Genomic DNA, 13,581 nt, shown 5'->3' on the forward strand with positions numbered 1-13,581 from the left:
TACTAAAAAAAAAAAAAATGCAAAACATCAAATTTCACCTGCAATATAATGCTCACTACCAGAGGTAAAAATAACAACGTGTAGCAATTGTTTTTTACATGTCTGTTTTACTGTTTAATTTAACGTCACAGCCGTTTTAAGGGCTGTAAAACTTAAATCCCGAATTTTAAACCCAAGCTGACCGGTCTGTCTCCGGTGTGGAACTGTGTACCGACACCGGACCTCCGCGGTGTAACATCTGGAGCGTGCCGACGCTACTTCCGGCCGCGAGCACACACACACACACACACACACACACACACCAGTCTGGGAGTTGTAGTTCGCGTCGCTGCGTTTGCAGCGTCTCCTCCGCGAACCTCTCGACTAAAACGCATTTAACACCGAGAACCTCGACGTTTGGGCTTTCGCCTCAATGCAATAAACGTCTGCTTTCGCATCCGCTGCCGCTGACGTGAGTGCAGCTCGAGCCGCTGTTCGCTCGCGCACTACAACGACCGAGGTCGCTCCTAATGAAAGCGAGGCAGTGTAAACACAACTCCAGGAACATGAAAAGATCGGGTGACAGTGAGGGGGAGAAGAGAAGAAAGGTATTGATAGCGTTTTTCTCCGTTAGGTCTGGCATATTTCTAAGCCCTGTCGCTCGCTGAATATATAATGCTCCTTGTGTGATGCTGCTGGCTGCATTTTGAAGGCTAGAAAGCCGCGAATGTCAGCGCATACCTCACCATGCCTGTTTCCTTTATTGTGTTTTCCATTTTTGCCCCCCCCCCCCCTCTCCCCTCCCTCCCCCAGTCCGCCACAATGAAGAATTACAGTTACATTAAAATGGTACTTTTTGTGACGTAGGTACACTGCTGATAAGAGGCTGTCGGTCGCACGCAGGGCAACGTCAGGGCAGCACCCCATTTCAAGTGGAAATACAATATGAATTACAGTAGGCAGCATATTTGTGCCAAAAATATTAAAGTCATAACTATTTAATTGATTGGCATTAAACATTAATAATAATAATAAAAAAAAAAACACAAAAAAACCAGAACATTGAGTTCAAGCCTAATTGGGGATGTTGATGCTGGTGTGAAGAAACACAATCAATTGTTAATTGTGCAGCAGCAATGAAGCAGCTCTGCAACAGTAAAAACAAATAGTGAAGTTGGTGTGTAGTGTTTCTGGGGTTTGACCAGCTGCCAGGCCAGCAGTCTGCAGCTGCTTCAGGCATGAGGACAGAGTGGATGATACCTTGTGCTCTGAATGACAACCTGTCACCTACTGTTGTCATTACTGCTCTTAAATAATACCCTCTGCTCATAGGCCAGCTGTAGGACCTGATGAGAAAGGATTTGAACACACAGGTCAGATATAAGTGTGTTTATAACCTGTGAGGACCAAGTGTTGTGTGTGCTGATGCGACGAGCTGTGTTTCGTGCTGACCTGGGCTCAATCAGGCTTCCACATGCTCTGTAAGCATAACTTTGCGATTTGTGGCGACACAAGAGGAAGGAAAGGAATCAACTCAGCTGTGCCCAAGGCGTCCTGGGCTTTTCCACCTATAGCCACCCCTCTTAGTGTCTGTCTGTCTGCCTCTCTGTCTGTTTCCTCCTGACTTGGACGCCGTCTGCTGTGGCACATGTGTTTGGATCATGTCAGACAGCAGTGAAACTATGTAGGACGTGGTTCCTCCTGTTTATGAAAGCAGCCGTGGCGGCCAGATGAGCGGCTCAGAGAGAGAAATCATTCCAGCTGGCCCTCAGGCAGTCAGCACTGCACACACCTAATGGCTTAGCTTCCTTTCGCTGTAGATAAATATAAGGATGTGCAAAAGAAATTGTAATTGTAAACTGACTGTATGACTATAAAGCAGCCAAATAAGGAATGGATTTTTTGGCCAATCTTCATCATATCAGTGGTTGTGTAACGATACAGTTGTCACGATAACTAAAAACTTGGATATGATGGTCGCCTTATCCAGTAAGTGAGTGTGTTTGCAGTGCTGCACAAAGTGAGAGATGCACTCTGATGGGTGCACTGTCATTCTGAGTTATGGAATGCAAGCCCCAACAGATTAGTGCCAAATGAATACACAGTCTGCCCGGAAAGTCCCACCACAGCAAGTCAGTATAGCATAGACAGGTGGGATACCATCGTCCCTCTGTCTATATATTTTTTAAGCGAAAAAGGACAGGACATTGTTCTGCTTCCCTCTGGGCCCAGGGGGAATTAACCACACCCCAGTCATATCAGTTCACATTTATTTCATTATTTCAAATTTGAATAATTATGTTTTTCATTGCTTAGACAAGGGAATTGTTATCTTTCTTGTTAAATTCGAAAAATAGTGTCTTTTTATGAATTTGTACTTTTCTCGAGGTTATCAAGTAGCAACATCTACATGAATTTTCTCCTTATAGTAACATCCAGCTTGCCCTCGACCCCAATGAATTGAAAACATTTCACTATATTTTGTCAGTGTTGTCATCGCAGGATGAATTTTCACTCATGCTCTGGCAAGTGTGAGAACAGAACGGACTCTGTCCCTTAACCCGATGCTCTAATGCTGTCTTTGATGCAAGCTCGCCATTTGCACAGTGATGACAAGTGCTGTGTCGAAACAGGAAGTGTGTGCGTGTGTGTGTGTGTGCGTGTCTGTGTGTGTGTGTGTGTGTGTGTGTGTGTGTGTGTGTGTGTGTGTGTGCGTGTGTGCGTGTGTGTGTGTGTGTGTGAGCGCCATGCAAAGTAATGATCACACAGGGTCACCAGATGTTGTGAGGTCCCGGCCCGGCCGAGCCCATTGCTTAGATCAGCCTCATTGGTTTGCTCTGGTTGTGGCACCTAGTGCAAGCTGTTTAGGATATTTAATTTCTAAACACTCATTAAAATGGTTTGTGTTTCCCCTGGCGGTTCTGTTAAATTAACAACTAGCAAGGTAAAAGCTGATTATGTGGCCACACGTCCAGACATGGTTAATCAATTCTCCCCCACAAAATGTTAGCTGGTGAATTAGTGTAAAGGAAGTGATTTATGGCAACTAATGCCGACGTCCTGTCATGTCAAGCCCGATGTTTTAGCAAGAGGTGGGTGTCAGATTCAGCACATTCAGCAGCTTTGCACTCGGCCGGCCATCTTTTTCTCCCTCTGAACCCGAGCTACATGCTGCTTACTCTATTAATGAGCCAATAATGGAGAAATAGTGTTAGGTGCTGACATAAAACATGGGTATGGATACCTAAGGCAGGAAAGCACATAAGCTCCAACAGAGCTAGATTTACACCGAGTCGAACGGTAGAAGGGGAACACTCGGCATGGGGGCTCTCACAGCTTCATCAGACCCCCGCCGGTCGAGCCGTGGAAAAGCCAGAGCTCACAAAAATACGGCTGTGGCAGATAATGATACCATTACACTAATGGAGCTGGCAAATGAAGGAGAACCCAGATGCCCTGCTTTATTACCAGAGGGGGTCATTTCCTCGCTGCATTCCTAATGGCCTGAGCACACAGTATTGATCAGGCTATCACGCTGCTAAACCTCTACAGAATTACTTATCGCCGGCTCGGTGTCGATCCGCCGCGCGCCCTGCGCTGGCCTTGCCGCCGGGTGGCTGCCGCGTGTCCAGCCGGGACCCACTGGGCCGTTCACCCGGTCATGATTTAGGGCCGAGCAGGGATGGCGTCTGGGAGGTCTTCAACGGTGGGCTGGCTAGTTCAACGTGTAAAAAAAAGGAGGCAAATGAAGCTAACAGCTTTCATTTAATTAAGGAGCCGGCGATGACGTGGCGCCTCCCTCTTTATGGCCCCGCTGGCCACTGTGGAGCTGGGGAAGCTGTGAGGTTGGGTGTTGTTCTCAGTGATTGTATTGTGCTGTAAATAAGAACAGGCAGCTCTTCTGCCATCAGCAGCAGCACCAGGATGCATTGGCCTGGTTTGATTACAAAGTGCTCAGCCTATTTCACTGTTTAAAAAAAAATTCCACGTGCACATTCGTTTCTTTTGGCCAGAAAATGTCCCACTTCTTGTCCTGATTACAACAGAAAACCGAAGAAAAGATTTGATAAATTAGTCACGTTGTGCATTATTTGGACATGACTGAGATTGGTGTAGCCTCGGCCCATTATCATTACAAATGAAGAGGAGGGTCAGGGTTCTTTGCCGAGGGCTTGTGACCTGTCATATTCTTGGTCTCTTTACTGGGCCCCTGTGTGCATAAGCATCCTCAGGCCACTGGAAGCGTGGCATCATAGCATCAGCAGACCTCTCTTGTCACCTCTGGCCTTGGCTAATCAAAGAGTTTACCTTAAGGGGGGCATTTAGCACTGTTCGTTAGCGCTACTCCAGTTGCCATAAAGAAGTATTTATATATTTCCATCTGAAACAACCTGTCGTAGCTAGGGAAACTAGCTATTGATCCAGATATTTAGTCATTTCTTCCCTCGTGCGCCATCAATATTGTGCAAACATTCGTCCAGGCATCCATGTGAGAGTTGACCTCAGCCCCAGCCCCCCATCTTTTTGCTCCCATTGGAGTTCGGTGATATACTATTCAGAAAAATAAAATCAATGAATGAATATGAAGTTTTGGAGTGTAATATAGTGCAAGCCCTGGGCCCCGGGTCTTTCATTGATCGGCTGCGTGAGCGTCGGAGGGGGCTGATTAGTCTGCTGCTGAGCTTTTCTTCTACATGTCTTTAGCTTGTCTTGCCTATTTGATCTGTGCTCGTGTTTTTGGATTGAAATGTTAACACATCCGTTTGGTTAGTTAAGGCTTTTTTTTTTTTAAATGAATTCAGCTGATATACTAAAACTGTTGCAAGGATGTCATAACTTCCATCATAGTTAAACGAATCACCCATCAGTTGCAATGCGTGTGCTGGGACATTTACAATACGCTTTTATTTATTTTTTGTTCTATTTATCATAGAAATGTGTATGATTTCCCTGTTTGTACAGCCAGTGAGAGCTTCTTAAAAATGATCTACCAAACACTGACATCAATGTCGGGCTGGTCGATTCTGGATAAAATGAGAGATCATGATTCTTTCCCGTGATTTTTTTTTTTTTTTCAGTATAAATGTTTGTTGCACTCATTCACCTAAAAGAGAAGGAAACACAATACAAAATACAATGATGCCTGACATAGCACAGGTGTTATATTGAGTTCTGTTAGCCTGCCAATAAGTGTATGCAACTCTTGAGATGCACCTCCGCCAACTGCTTCCACGCAGTAATTTATTTCTGGAGATCTACAAATCAAATGCATTTTTTTAACAGCAACAGTCAGTTTAGTGGAATAATGCACACACCTCCGAACACTCAGTAATGACACTTGTTGCTTTTATCAGCACACATTTTATTTGATCGACTTTGACAGAGTGAATTTGACACCCAACATTCATTTGTCCACGTTTAATAACCCCGTTGTCGTGTCACTCTGACATTCTTAGATATGCTTAGGAACACATGAACAAAGAAAATATAGCACACATCTTCATAATATAGTGGACATATTAAGGATAATCAAGGAAACCTCATACATTTCAGATTCATGTTTTGAATACTGACACTAGTAACACATAGATGACTAGAAACTATAGACATTTATTTTTTTTATTGATGAACCACACTGATAAGATTGCATCATTTTTAAACAGTCGGCCTGCTGTACTTGCAGAAACTACAGTGTCTGGTAGTTTTCCATTTGGCTTCTCACGGTCCTGTGAGGTGCATGTAATTCTCGACGGGCACGCAGGACTCTGCACGACACCAGCACATAGCTGAAACGCAACAGGTTCATGAATCTGACACTGAGCATGAAACCAATCCATTTCAGTTTCTTGTCTTCTCTTATTAAACACAATCTTTGAACACATATTCTCTGTGTTGGCTTTTCACCGGTGTCTCGTACTCGTTCTCACTGAGTTTGTTTCCCTTACACTGCCGTTTTATGCTGTTCTCATTAAGATGTGTGACACCACATTCATTTATTAAGGGAGCGAGTAGGAGTGCTCGCTTTGATGCAGCTGATGTCATCAATTAAAATGTGGCAGAATCAATATCATTTAGAAATGAGTTTGCATGGAGGTGTGAATCGACGTCGCAATTTTATTTTAACACAATTGATCGTGCACCTGTAATATACATGGTTCCGTGTTGCTTACATACTGTTATCGACAAACAGCAAAAGCGTTGGGTAACCTCTCACGATCAAGGTTCCTTCGCTTCCTGCCATCTTTTATCTCGGTCCGTGTTAAATGCAAGACATTTTAAAGGAGCATGACGTCTACATTTGGTTTGCATTTGGAAGGATATCAACCTTTAAGGCCTGCACTGCATCCGTCTATGTGGCTAAGATGACCTGCCACTGACTGTCATATGCGAGTCCTGTACAGTTTGGTGTGATTTGACGATTAAATGTCATAGTGAGCCACACTGTATCTGAAAGAGCTGCAGAGGTTTCCTCCACAGCTGCCGTCTACCTGTTACTGTTTAGGTACTACTGTATATTGCATTGGGTAAGGTAAGAGGCATTACAAATCACAATTCACCCTTATGTGATCGTGCTTATCTTGATTTTCTCTGGATAATACTGGCAGCCCCACTCTATACAACGTTCTTCCCTATAAATGGTGGCCTGATACTGCCGACACTTTGCCTGATGGTATGCTATGTTTGGCATTCACCGACCGGATGGTTTTCTACCGCGCAAACAGTCACTAGGATTGTCCAAACAGCCCTTGACAGTTCATGTGTCTTGACAGTCCCTACCGAGCACCTCGTATTAGTGTTGAGGCATTAGCCACACGGGTCAATGTATTCGCACACGAGGCCGCGACGTGGCTCATGCAAACTAGCCGACCAGGTCAGCCGTCAGATTCAATGAGATTACATCGACTGTGACCTGCCCAAGTAGGGTTCATCTGTCATGCATGTGTCCCGTCACAAGAGAGACATAGAATAATCAGTTCGATCAATAGATCGTGGTGGCTCATTGGACTGGTGCTGAATAAACATGGGAATGACCCTCTCACCTCGTACACAGAGGCGAGAGCCTCCCGGGGGTTCATTAGCCACTCGAGGCTACGATCCAAGAGAGTCGTTATTTTCCATTTCTGTTTGTTTGGCATTCTGGTGGTGTGTGTGTGTGTGTGTGTGTGTGCGTGTGCGTGTGCGTGTGTGTGTGTGCGTTAATGTGGGCTGTGTGTTAACTTTGACGAGTGCATCTTTGAAGGAATGGTGGTGTGTGTTTGTACGCACATCTTGAAATGCGTCTCAAAATGACAGGACATGTATGTGGAGGCTGCTGTCGGAAAGTACGTGATACAAATCTTCCGTCGGCACCACGGATACTGGAAAGATAAACAATTGCAACAATAAGACAAAGCGTCATCGGTAATTGATGCCACCCACTAACCAGTTGAGTTGTTGCTAATTTTAGCTTAACGCCAATAAAAAAATGGTTTCACTATAAAAAGCCACCTGCATAGGACAGAGAAGTCTTCATGCTGTTTATTTGTGAATTTATTTTCCTTTGTAATGACTCACCTTTCCAATAAAGTAAAAGTGCCTATTGCTAACATCTGGTTTCAATGGATAGTCCAATACCCTTCATTCACAAAAGCCGCAGGAGTCCAGGTTCACAAGGCGCTGTAAATAGTAACTGTTAATTTGTACATCATAAGTTCTTTTCCATAAACGTGAGCAATGAAAGTGTGTTAAAATACCTGGCATTTGGCTCGTTGCTTTGCAGAGGCCTCAACATAGGAAGGGCCTCCTTTAGCCAAAGCCAGATTTTAGCATTGCTGTTAGCTTAGCCAGCTGGAGGTACACTTGGACTCCTCTGCTCAGCACCATTAACTAAATACCTCAAGGTATTTTGCTACTTGTAAAAACAAACATAATGTTGTGCTGTCGTTTATTAGTGTTACTTTATAGGAAGAGTATGTCAGTAATGGTGTCAGGCTCAGGGGTTCCCTTTTCTACCCTGTGAAATTGGCAAAGAACTTCGCATAACCAAAACTCATCCCTGTCTTTATCAAGCTAATAAATGGAGCATGCAAATACTGAAGCGATTGAGAAAAATCCTGTTTGGGCCTTATGCCATGCTTTGGTTAACTGCCTCCACCTGAGGATGTTCCAGCCTGCGTGGAGTAGTTGTCCTGGTTATCCTGGATTCGCTTTCATGGAGGTTTTTGTATTGCCCGTTCCAGCATTTACTCTGCATCAAGTCTTTGAGAATTGTCTGCTCACTTCAGGTGGTCTGTTCATGTCTCAGTGATTCTTTCTCTGAACCCTCGTGTGTTGGTTTTTTTTTCTTCATCAGTCTAACTTTTCCTTGCATATGCGAAGGAGCCACCGACAGCTTGACTGGCATGCTGTCAAACAGGCGATGCCTTTCCAATGGTGGAGCATCAGCCCTTTTCCTGAGAGCTTGTATGTGTGTGTGTGTGTGTGTGTGTGTGTGTGTGTGTGTGTGTGTGTGTGTGTGTGTGTGTGTGTGTGTGTGTGTGTGTGTGTGTGTGTGTGTGTGTGTGTGTGTGTGTGTGTGTGTGTGGAAAAAGTGGGGGTGTTGTCAGGACGTGACCGGCACACTTTGCATGTTCTCCTCGAGACAGGTGCTCCTGGGCGAGCACTGGTGCATGACAGTTGCCTTTCATCGCTGTCTTCTCTACACTTAACCCCTGACCAGCTCCCCCTCCACCCCCCACACACACACCTCCTCTTTCCTCCAGGTCCTCATCCTCGTCTCATCTCTCCTCCCTCCCGCTCTCCTCCACGTCTGACCTCTTCTCACGGCACTTCCCTGGGCCGTCCTGAGTGATGGACTGCGAAGGCTACTAGGCGGCTTGCGCTTTGTATGTGGTGGTGGTGTGGCGCGGCAGGCTTGTCACAAGCCTAACACTGTCAGGCCTCAGAAATCCAGCTGTCCAGACCGAACGGCGCACGCACACGCACACACACACACACACACACACACACACACACACACACACACACACACACACACACACACACACACACACACACACACACACACACACACACACACACACACACACACACACACACACACACCACTTTTTGTTCAGCAGTCCGTAATTCCATCCACCAGTGCTGTCAGGCACTTGATCAAACGTGCATAAAGAAAGGAGCCCCTTGGCTGAATCCCACCCTCTCTCTTCCTATCATAATGTAGGCAGATTTTCTCTCCTCTGCCTGTTTCTTCAGCTCTGTTTATTCAGATGAGCCTGACTGAGGGGCAGCGGGTCACATCCACTTGCCTGGCTAAAACGGTCTTGAATTGAGGGTTGTCTCCAGTGAGATGGAGAGAGAAAAAACACAAGGAGGGGTTAGGAAGGGCTGCCGAGCGGTCATGTCAGGGCTGTTTTCGGGGCTGTGTGTGTATTTGTGCGTGTGTGTGTGTGTGTGTCTATGTGTGTGCCGTGGCAGGGGTAGGGGTGAGGGAGTTTGAGGGTTCAGTTGTCAACCCCTGTGTCGTGCTTGCCCTGGCCCTGTTATGTATAGGGCATCCACTGTCATTTGTTTCAGGACTGTCTGAAGTGGAGTGAGCCACAGAAGCATAAAAAGCAGTCAGCACACTGTGAGCCTCGACGTACCACGCGTTCACTTAAAAAGTACAAACTGCAGGAACTAATCCCTTATTAATTTACCACAGCAAACTTTGTGTCTTATCTAGTTTGTTTTTCAGAGATTTGTTTTCGGGTTGGCTTCTGAACCTCCATGATTACTGTGTTTATTCAAGATGGAGACAGATCCTTATGCTTTCCGCAGCACAAAGTGTTGTGTTGTTTTGCCCTTTGTTCTTGGAGCTTCATTGTGTTAGGTGAAGTAGGTGGATTAAAGTCATTCTCAAAGTAAACTTTGGGGAAGACATAGACTGTGTAAGCTTTTGGTTTTCATACAGTCATTCTGTACTTCTGAGTTTTCTGAAGTTTATTCCACCGTGTGTGTGCTCTTGTATCTGTGTTTGTCAGTGTAGGTGTACTGTATGTGTGTGTTTCATCTGACATGCATCTCCCACATTCTTCCCACTAAAGTAAATGGTTAAGACTCCTTAAACTTGTTGTTGGAGTGTCAGTGAAGACATGAGCACCGCGCACGCCATGAGCTTAATCCAACAACAGCCCGTCTGCCATACTGTACACCCGCTATCTGTGAGCGAGTGGACCCCTTCCTTCGCAGCCATTGTCATATATAAGGGGCATTGTCACATATGAGATGGACTCATGTAAATGCGGTGACAAGCGAGTGTCTCGACTGACTGACAGCACAGAGGGATTGGGCTAATCTGAGTGACTGATTTGAGGCGCGCAGCGGCTCGGTTGTCCCCATAACTCCTGAGAAATAGACAGCTTCAGCAGAGTTATCTGTGTTTGTAAGTCCTTCTGCTGCGCTGGGATGACAATAGGGATTAGTGCCAAGGTTCTTTAAACTGTTTTTTTTTTTATTTTTTTTATTTTTTTTTTGGGAGGGGGGGGAGAGAGGGTCTCTTATCGGTGTCTCGGCAGGATGCTGCCGCAGCCAGTTTTCCTTGACTGTCAATTAAAGAGGGGATCATTAACTTCAAGGGTATAAATGTTCTAACACTGGTATTACGTTGGGAAGCTAAGTCGCTGACAGATGTTCCAACTTTAATTCTCCACTTGTTTTTTTGTCCTTTAATTAATTTATGTATCACTATTCGGGTTTTAAATATTTTTTCCCCCTGTCTGCTCTTTGTTAGCCTGTAATCTCAGTTACCATGGTAGTCGCAAAGACGATTGGGCCTTGTCACTCGCCTGTGTTTCTTATGTGGTTCAATCAGCTAATGTATTCAATATCATCCAAACTGAAAGGTAAACAGTATCTAATGGCGCATGTGTTCCTGCATTGCCTCGGTGTAGCCTGGAGGCGCTGGGCGGGAGTAGAACAGCATGTCTGCATCTAGTTCTTCAGGCTTTTCACAAGGACCCAACTACTTAGAAATGGCGCTTGATAAAAACAAAACGAGCACAGCTTGCATCTCTGTACATGTGCGGTTCTTTGGGAGGTAAACAAAAGTAGTGTACTACTTTGGGGTTTTTCTTTTGGAAGCTTTGCTGGCGGTTGTGAAGCACGAGTGTGACAGCTGCGCTTGAGATTTCCAGGCATGGCGGTGACGCAGTGAGGTGTATACTGTAGGTAGCCGCGTGGAGAAAGAAAGGAAAACCAGCGGAGGAGAGACGTTAAGGGGAGCGGCAGAGAGATAGGCACCAGAGACTGCTAATGGGCAAACTCTCTTCATCCACCGCAACTGCCATCACCACCACCACCACCCTGTTCTTTTATGACAGCTCTCTTCCTTTGTTCTCACCGTCGGCCCACTCTCTGCTGGGGATTCGTGACAAGTTTTCACGGGCTGATCAAACGCCACGGTGACACCTGATTAGGATATAGCGCATGTTTACAGTCGTGCATGGCGAGGACCCCCCCTTCTCAGACAGCAAGGGAGACTTCACCTTGACTAATTAAATTTGCACCTGCAATGCCAGCTGTGACAGCCACTGGAGGGCTGCATTTATTTATGTCACTCCATACATACTTCCCGGGACGTTTATGGAGGCTGAGTTTGCACTAGCTCGTCTGTTTACTCTCAAGTGTGGGTTTTCTCCATCGGCCATCTTGTGTGTTTATATTTGCCGTGATGCAGGGGAGGTGGATTAGTCCTCCGCCATAGAGACAGGTGATTGTACCTGCAGTTGCGCAGCCACTGTTGAATGGCAATGAAGGGTGGGGGGAGGGGGGGGGGGGGGATGTGCAAGCTCACAAAATCCTAACGTATGCAAAGGTGTGTATTCCTGTGTGTAATGTCGTGGCTTTCAAGACAACATTTTTACTTGCATATTTTGACAGCATGATTTTTATATCCAGACACACTTTTTTGTAAACTTTTGCTTGAACGTTTCTGTTTTTTAAAGTTAAATGCAAAGTTACAAATGACACATTTCTGACATTTCGATGGAAAAAATAATAACTTTTATGCAGTGTCATAATGTTTAGTGTGACATTTTATTTGCGTCAGCTCCGCATGCTCAAAACCAATTTAATTCTCTATTATCTCTTGAAGCCTTTAGACCTTATTCTGAAAGGGTTGTGAACCCTTGTTTAGAATAATGAGATGTGTGTGCTCCTTGCTCAACATGTGTTGTGAATTTAATCATGCATTAATGTGCATACACACTGTATGCAGGGTTAGTACATGATCTGCCTCTCAGAGCATGCAGGTGTGTGTGTGTGTGTGTGTGTGTGTGTGTGTGTGTGTGTGTGTGTGTGTGTGTGTGTGTGTGTGTGTGTGTGTGTGTGTGTGTGTGTGTGTGTGTGTGTGTGTATCTATCTAAATCAGTGTTGAGAGTGTAAAAGGCCACAGCTGAAGTGAGGAGGACATCAGTCACCCAATAGCAGGAGACAGGGCCTGGTAATTTGTGGCTCTGCCCCCCCCCCCCCGCACCTCCCCTTCTCTCTCTCACTCTCTCACTCTATCTCTCTCTCTCTCTCTCTCTCATCACACCCCCATCCTGCCTCCCCAGCCTCAAATTGACCAGGCTCGACTGCTGGTCATGCTGTATTACATGGGTTAGATGAAGTAATTATTTCTAGGCCACTGACTACAAGCAAGATTAATAGTTTTTGAAACGGCCATAATGGAGGGCTGACCCGCCGTGACATAAGCATTATTTCAAGCTCACCTCCACTCTCATCCCTCTCACCTCTGGGCACTGGCAGAGTGTGATTTATACTTGGGCTAATGAGGGGAGGGGACCTAGGAGCCCAGGGCCACCGGTCTACCAGTGCAGTGTTACAGGCGTGCTCCCTTAACTGTACAGACAGTGGGATCGCCGGAGGAGGGCTGGTGGGGCGTTCGCTTGTGTTTTAGAAATAGAAAATGTGCTCTTTTTTATTTAAATGTTTCACCTAATCTTGATATTTTACATGAAACTTCAACAGTTTAGGTTGTTCTTTGGAAAACAATCAAGCTCGCTGAGATTTCCCTTAAAGAGCAAAAAAATGTGTTGTTGATATTGAGTCCCTCCGCGCTGTGCTGCTTCATCCGTTCGCCCCCTCACCCCCCTGCGATGCTCTGGAGCCTCAAAGATCAGAGAAGCTGGGAAGTTGTCACTAGGTGGCACTTGGACATCATGTTATCAGATGCTCTCTCCCCTCCAAGTCCACCACCCTCTTCTTCCTCCCTTTCCACCCCTCAATGCTAAGTACACCTCTGATGTCAGGGTGTTTTATTTTTATTGGATGAGGGGCAGTGTGTAATGCATTCACCTCCGTTCCAGCCAGCTGTTAAATGCCCCGGAACATGGTCCAGCCAGGGTCCGCCCCGTTAACCCCTCTGATTGGCTGTAATAATTAGCAGAAGTGAACAGTAACTATGGCACCCAGTGAGGTGTTTGGGACAGCTTGATACATAAGTGACAGGTCTGCAGTGACTTGGGTCTGGCCCAACCTGCCCACGACCCTCCCGACTCGGGGTTGTATTGTGTGTATTTTGAGCTTTAATATTAACTCTTAACTTAAACACATGCATGCTGTGTGGCATCAGCAATT

General features: G+C 45.7%; 1 protein-coding gene across 1 annotated transcript in view; it reads left to right on the forward strand.

Annotated features, from left to right (window-relative positions):
• The first annotated feature begins 422 nt into the window (after positions 1 to 422).
• fto (FTO alpha-ketoglutarate dependent dioxygenase) overlaps positions 423 to 13,581 on the forward strand; it is a 122,718-nt gene continuing 109,559 nt past the window's right edge. Inside the window, exon 1 of the mRNA XM_069690438.1 lies at positions 423 to 587. Coding sequence (XP_069546539.1) covers positions 510 to 587 — 78 coding nt within the window. The 5' untranslated portion in view covers positions 423 to 509. The remainder of the gene's footprint in view (positions 588 to 13,581) is intronic.

Source organism: Brachyistius frenatus, unplaced genomic scaffold (genome assembly GCF_029030835.1).
Source record: "Brachyistius frenatus isolate BFR_SWC_R1_liver_20210118 unplaced genomic scaffold, ASM2903083v1 Contig_9, whole genome shotgun sequence".
Lineage (NCBI taxonomy): Eukaryota > Metazoa > Chordata > Actinopteri > Embiotocidae > Brachyistius > Brachyistius frenatus.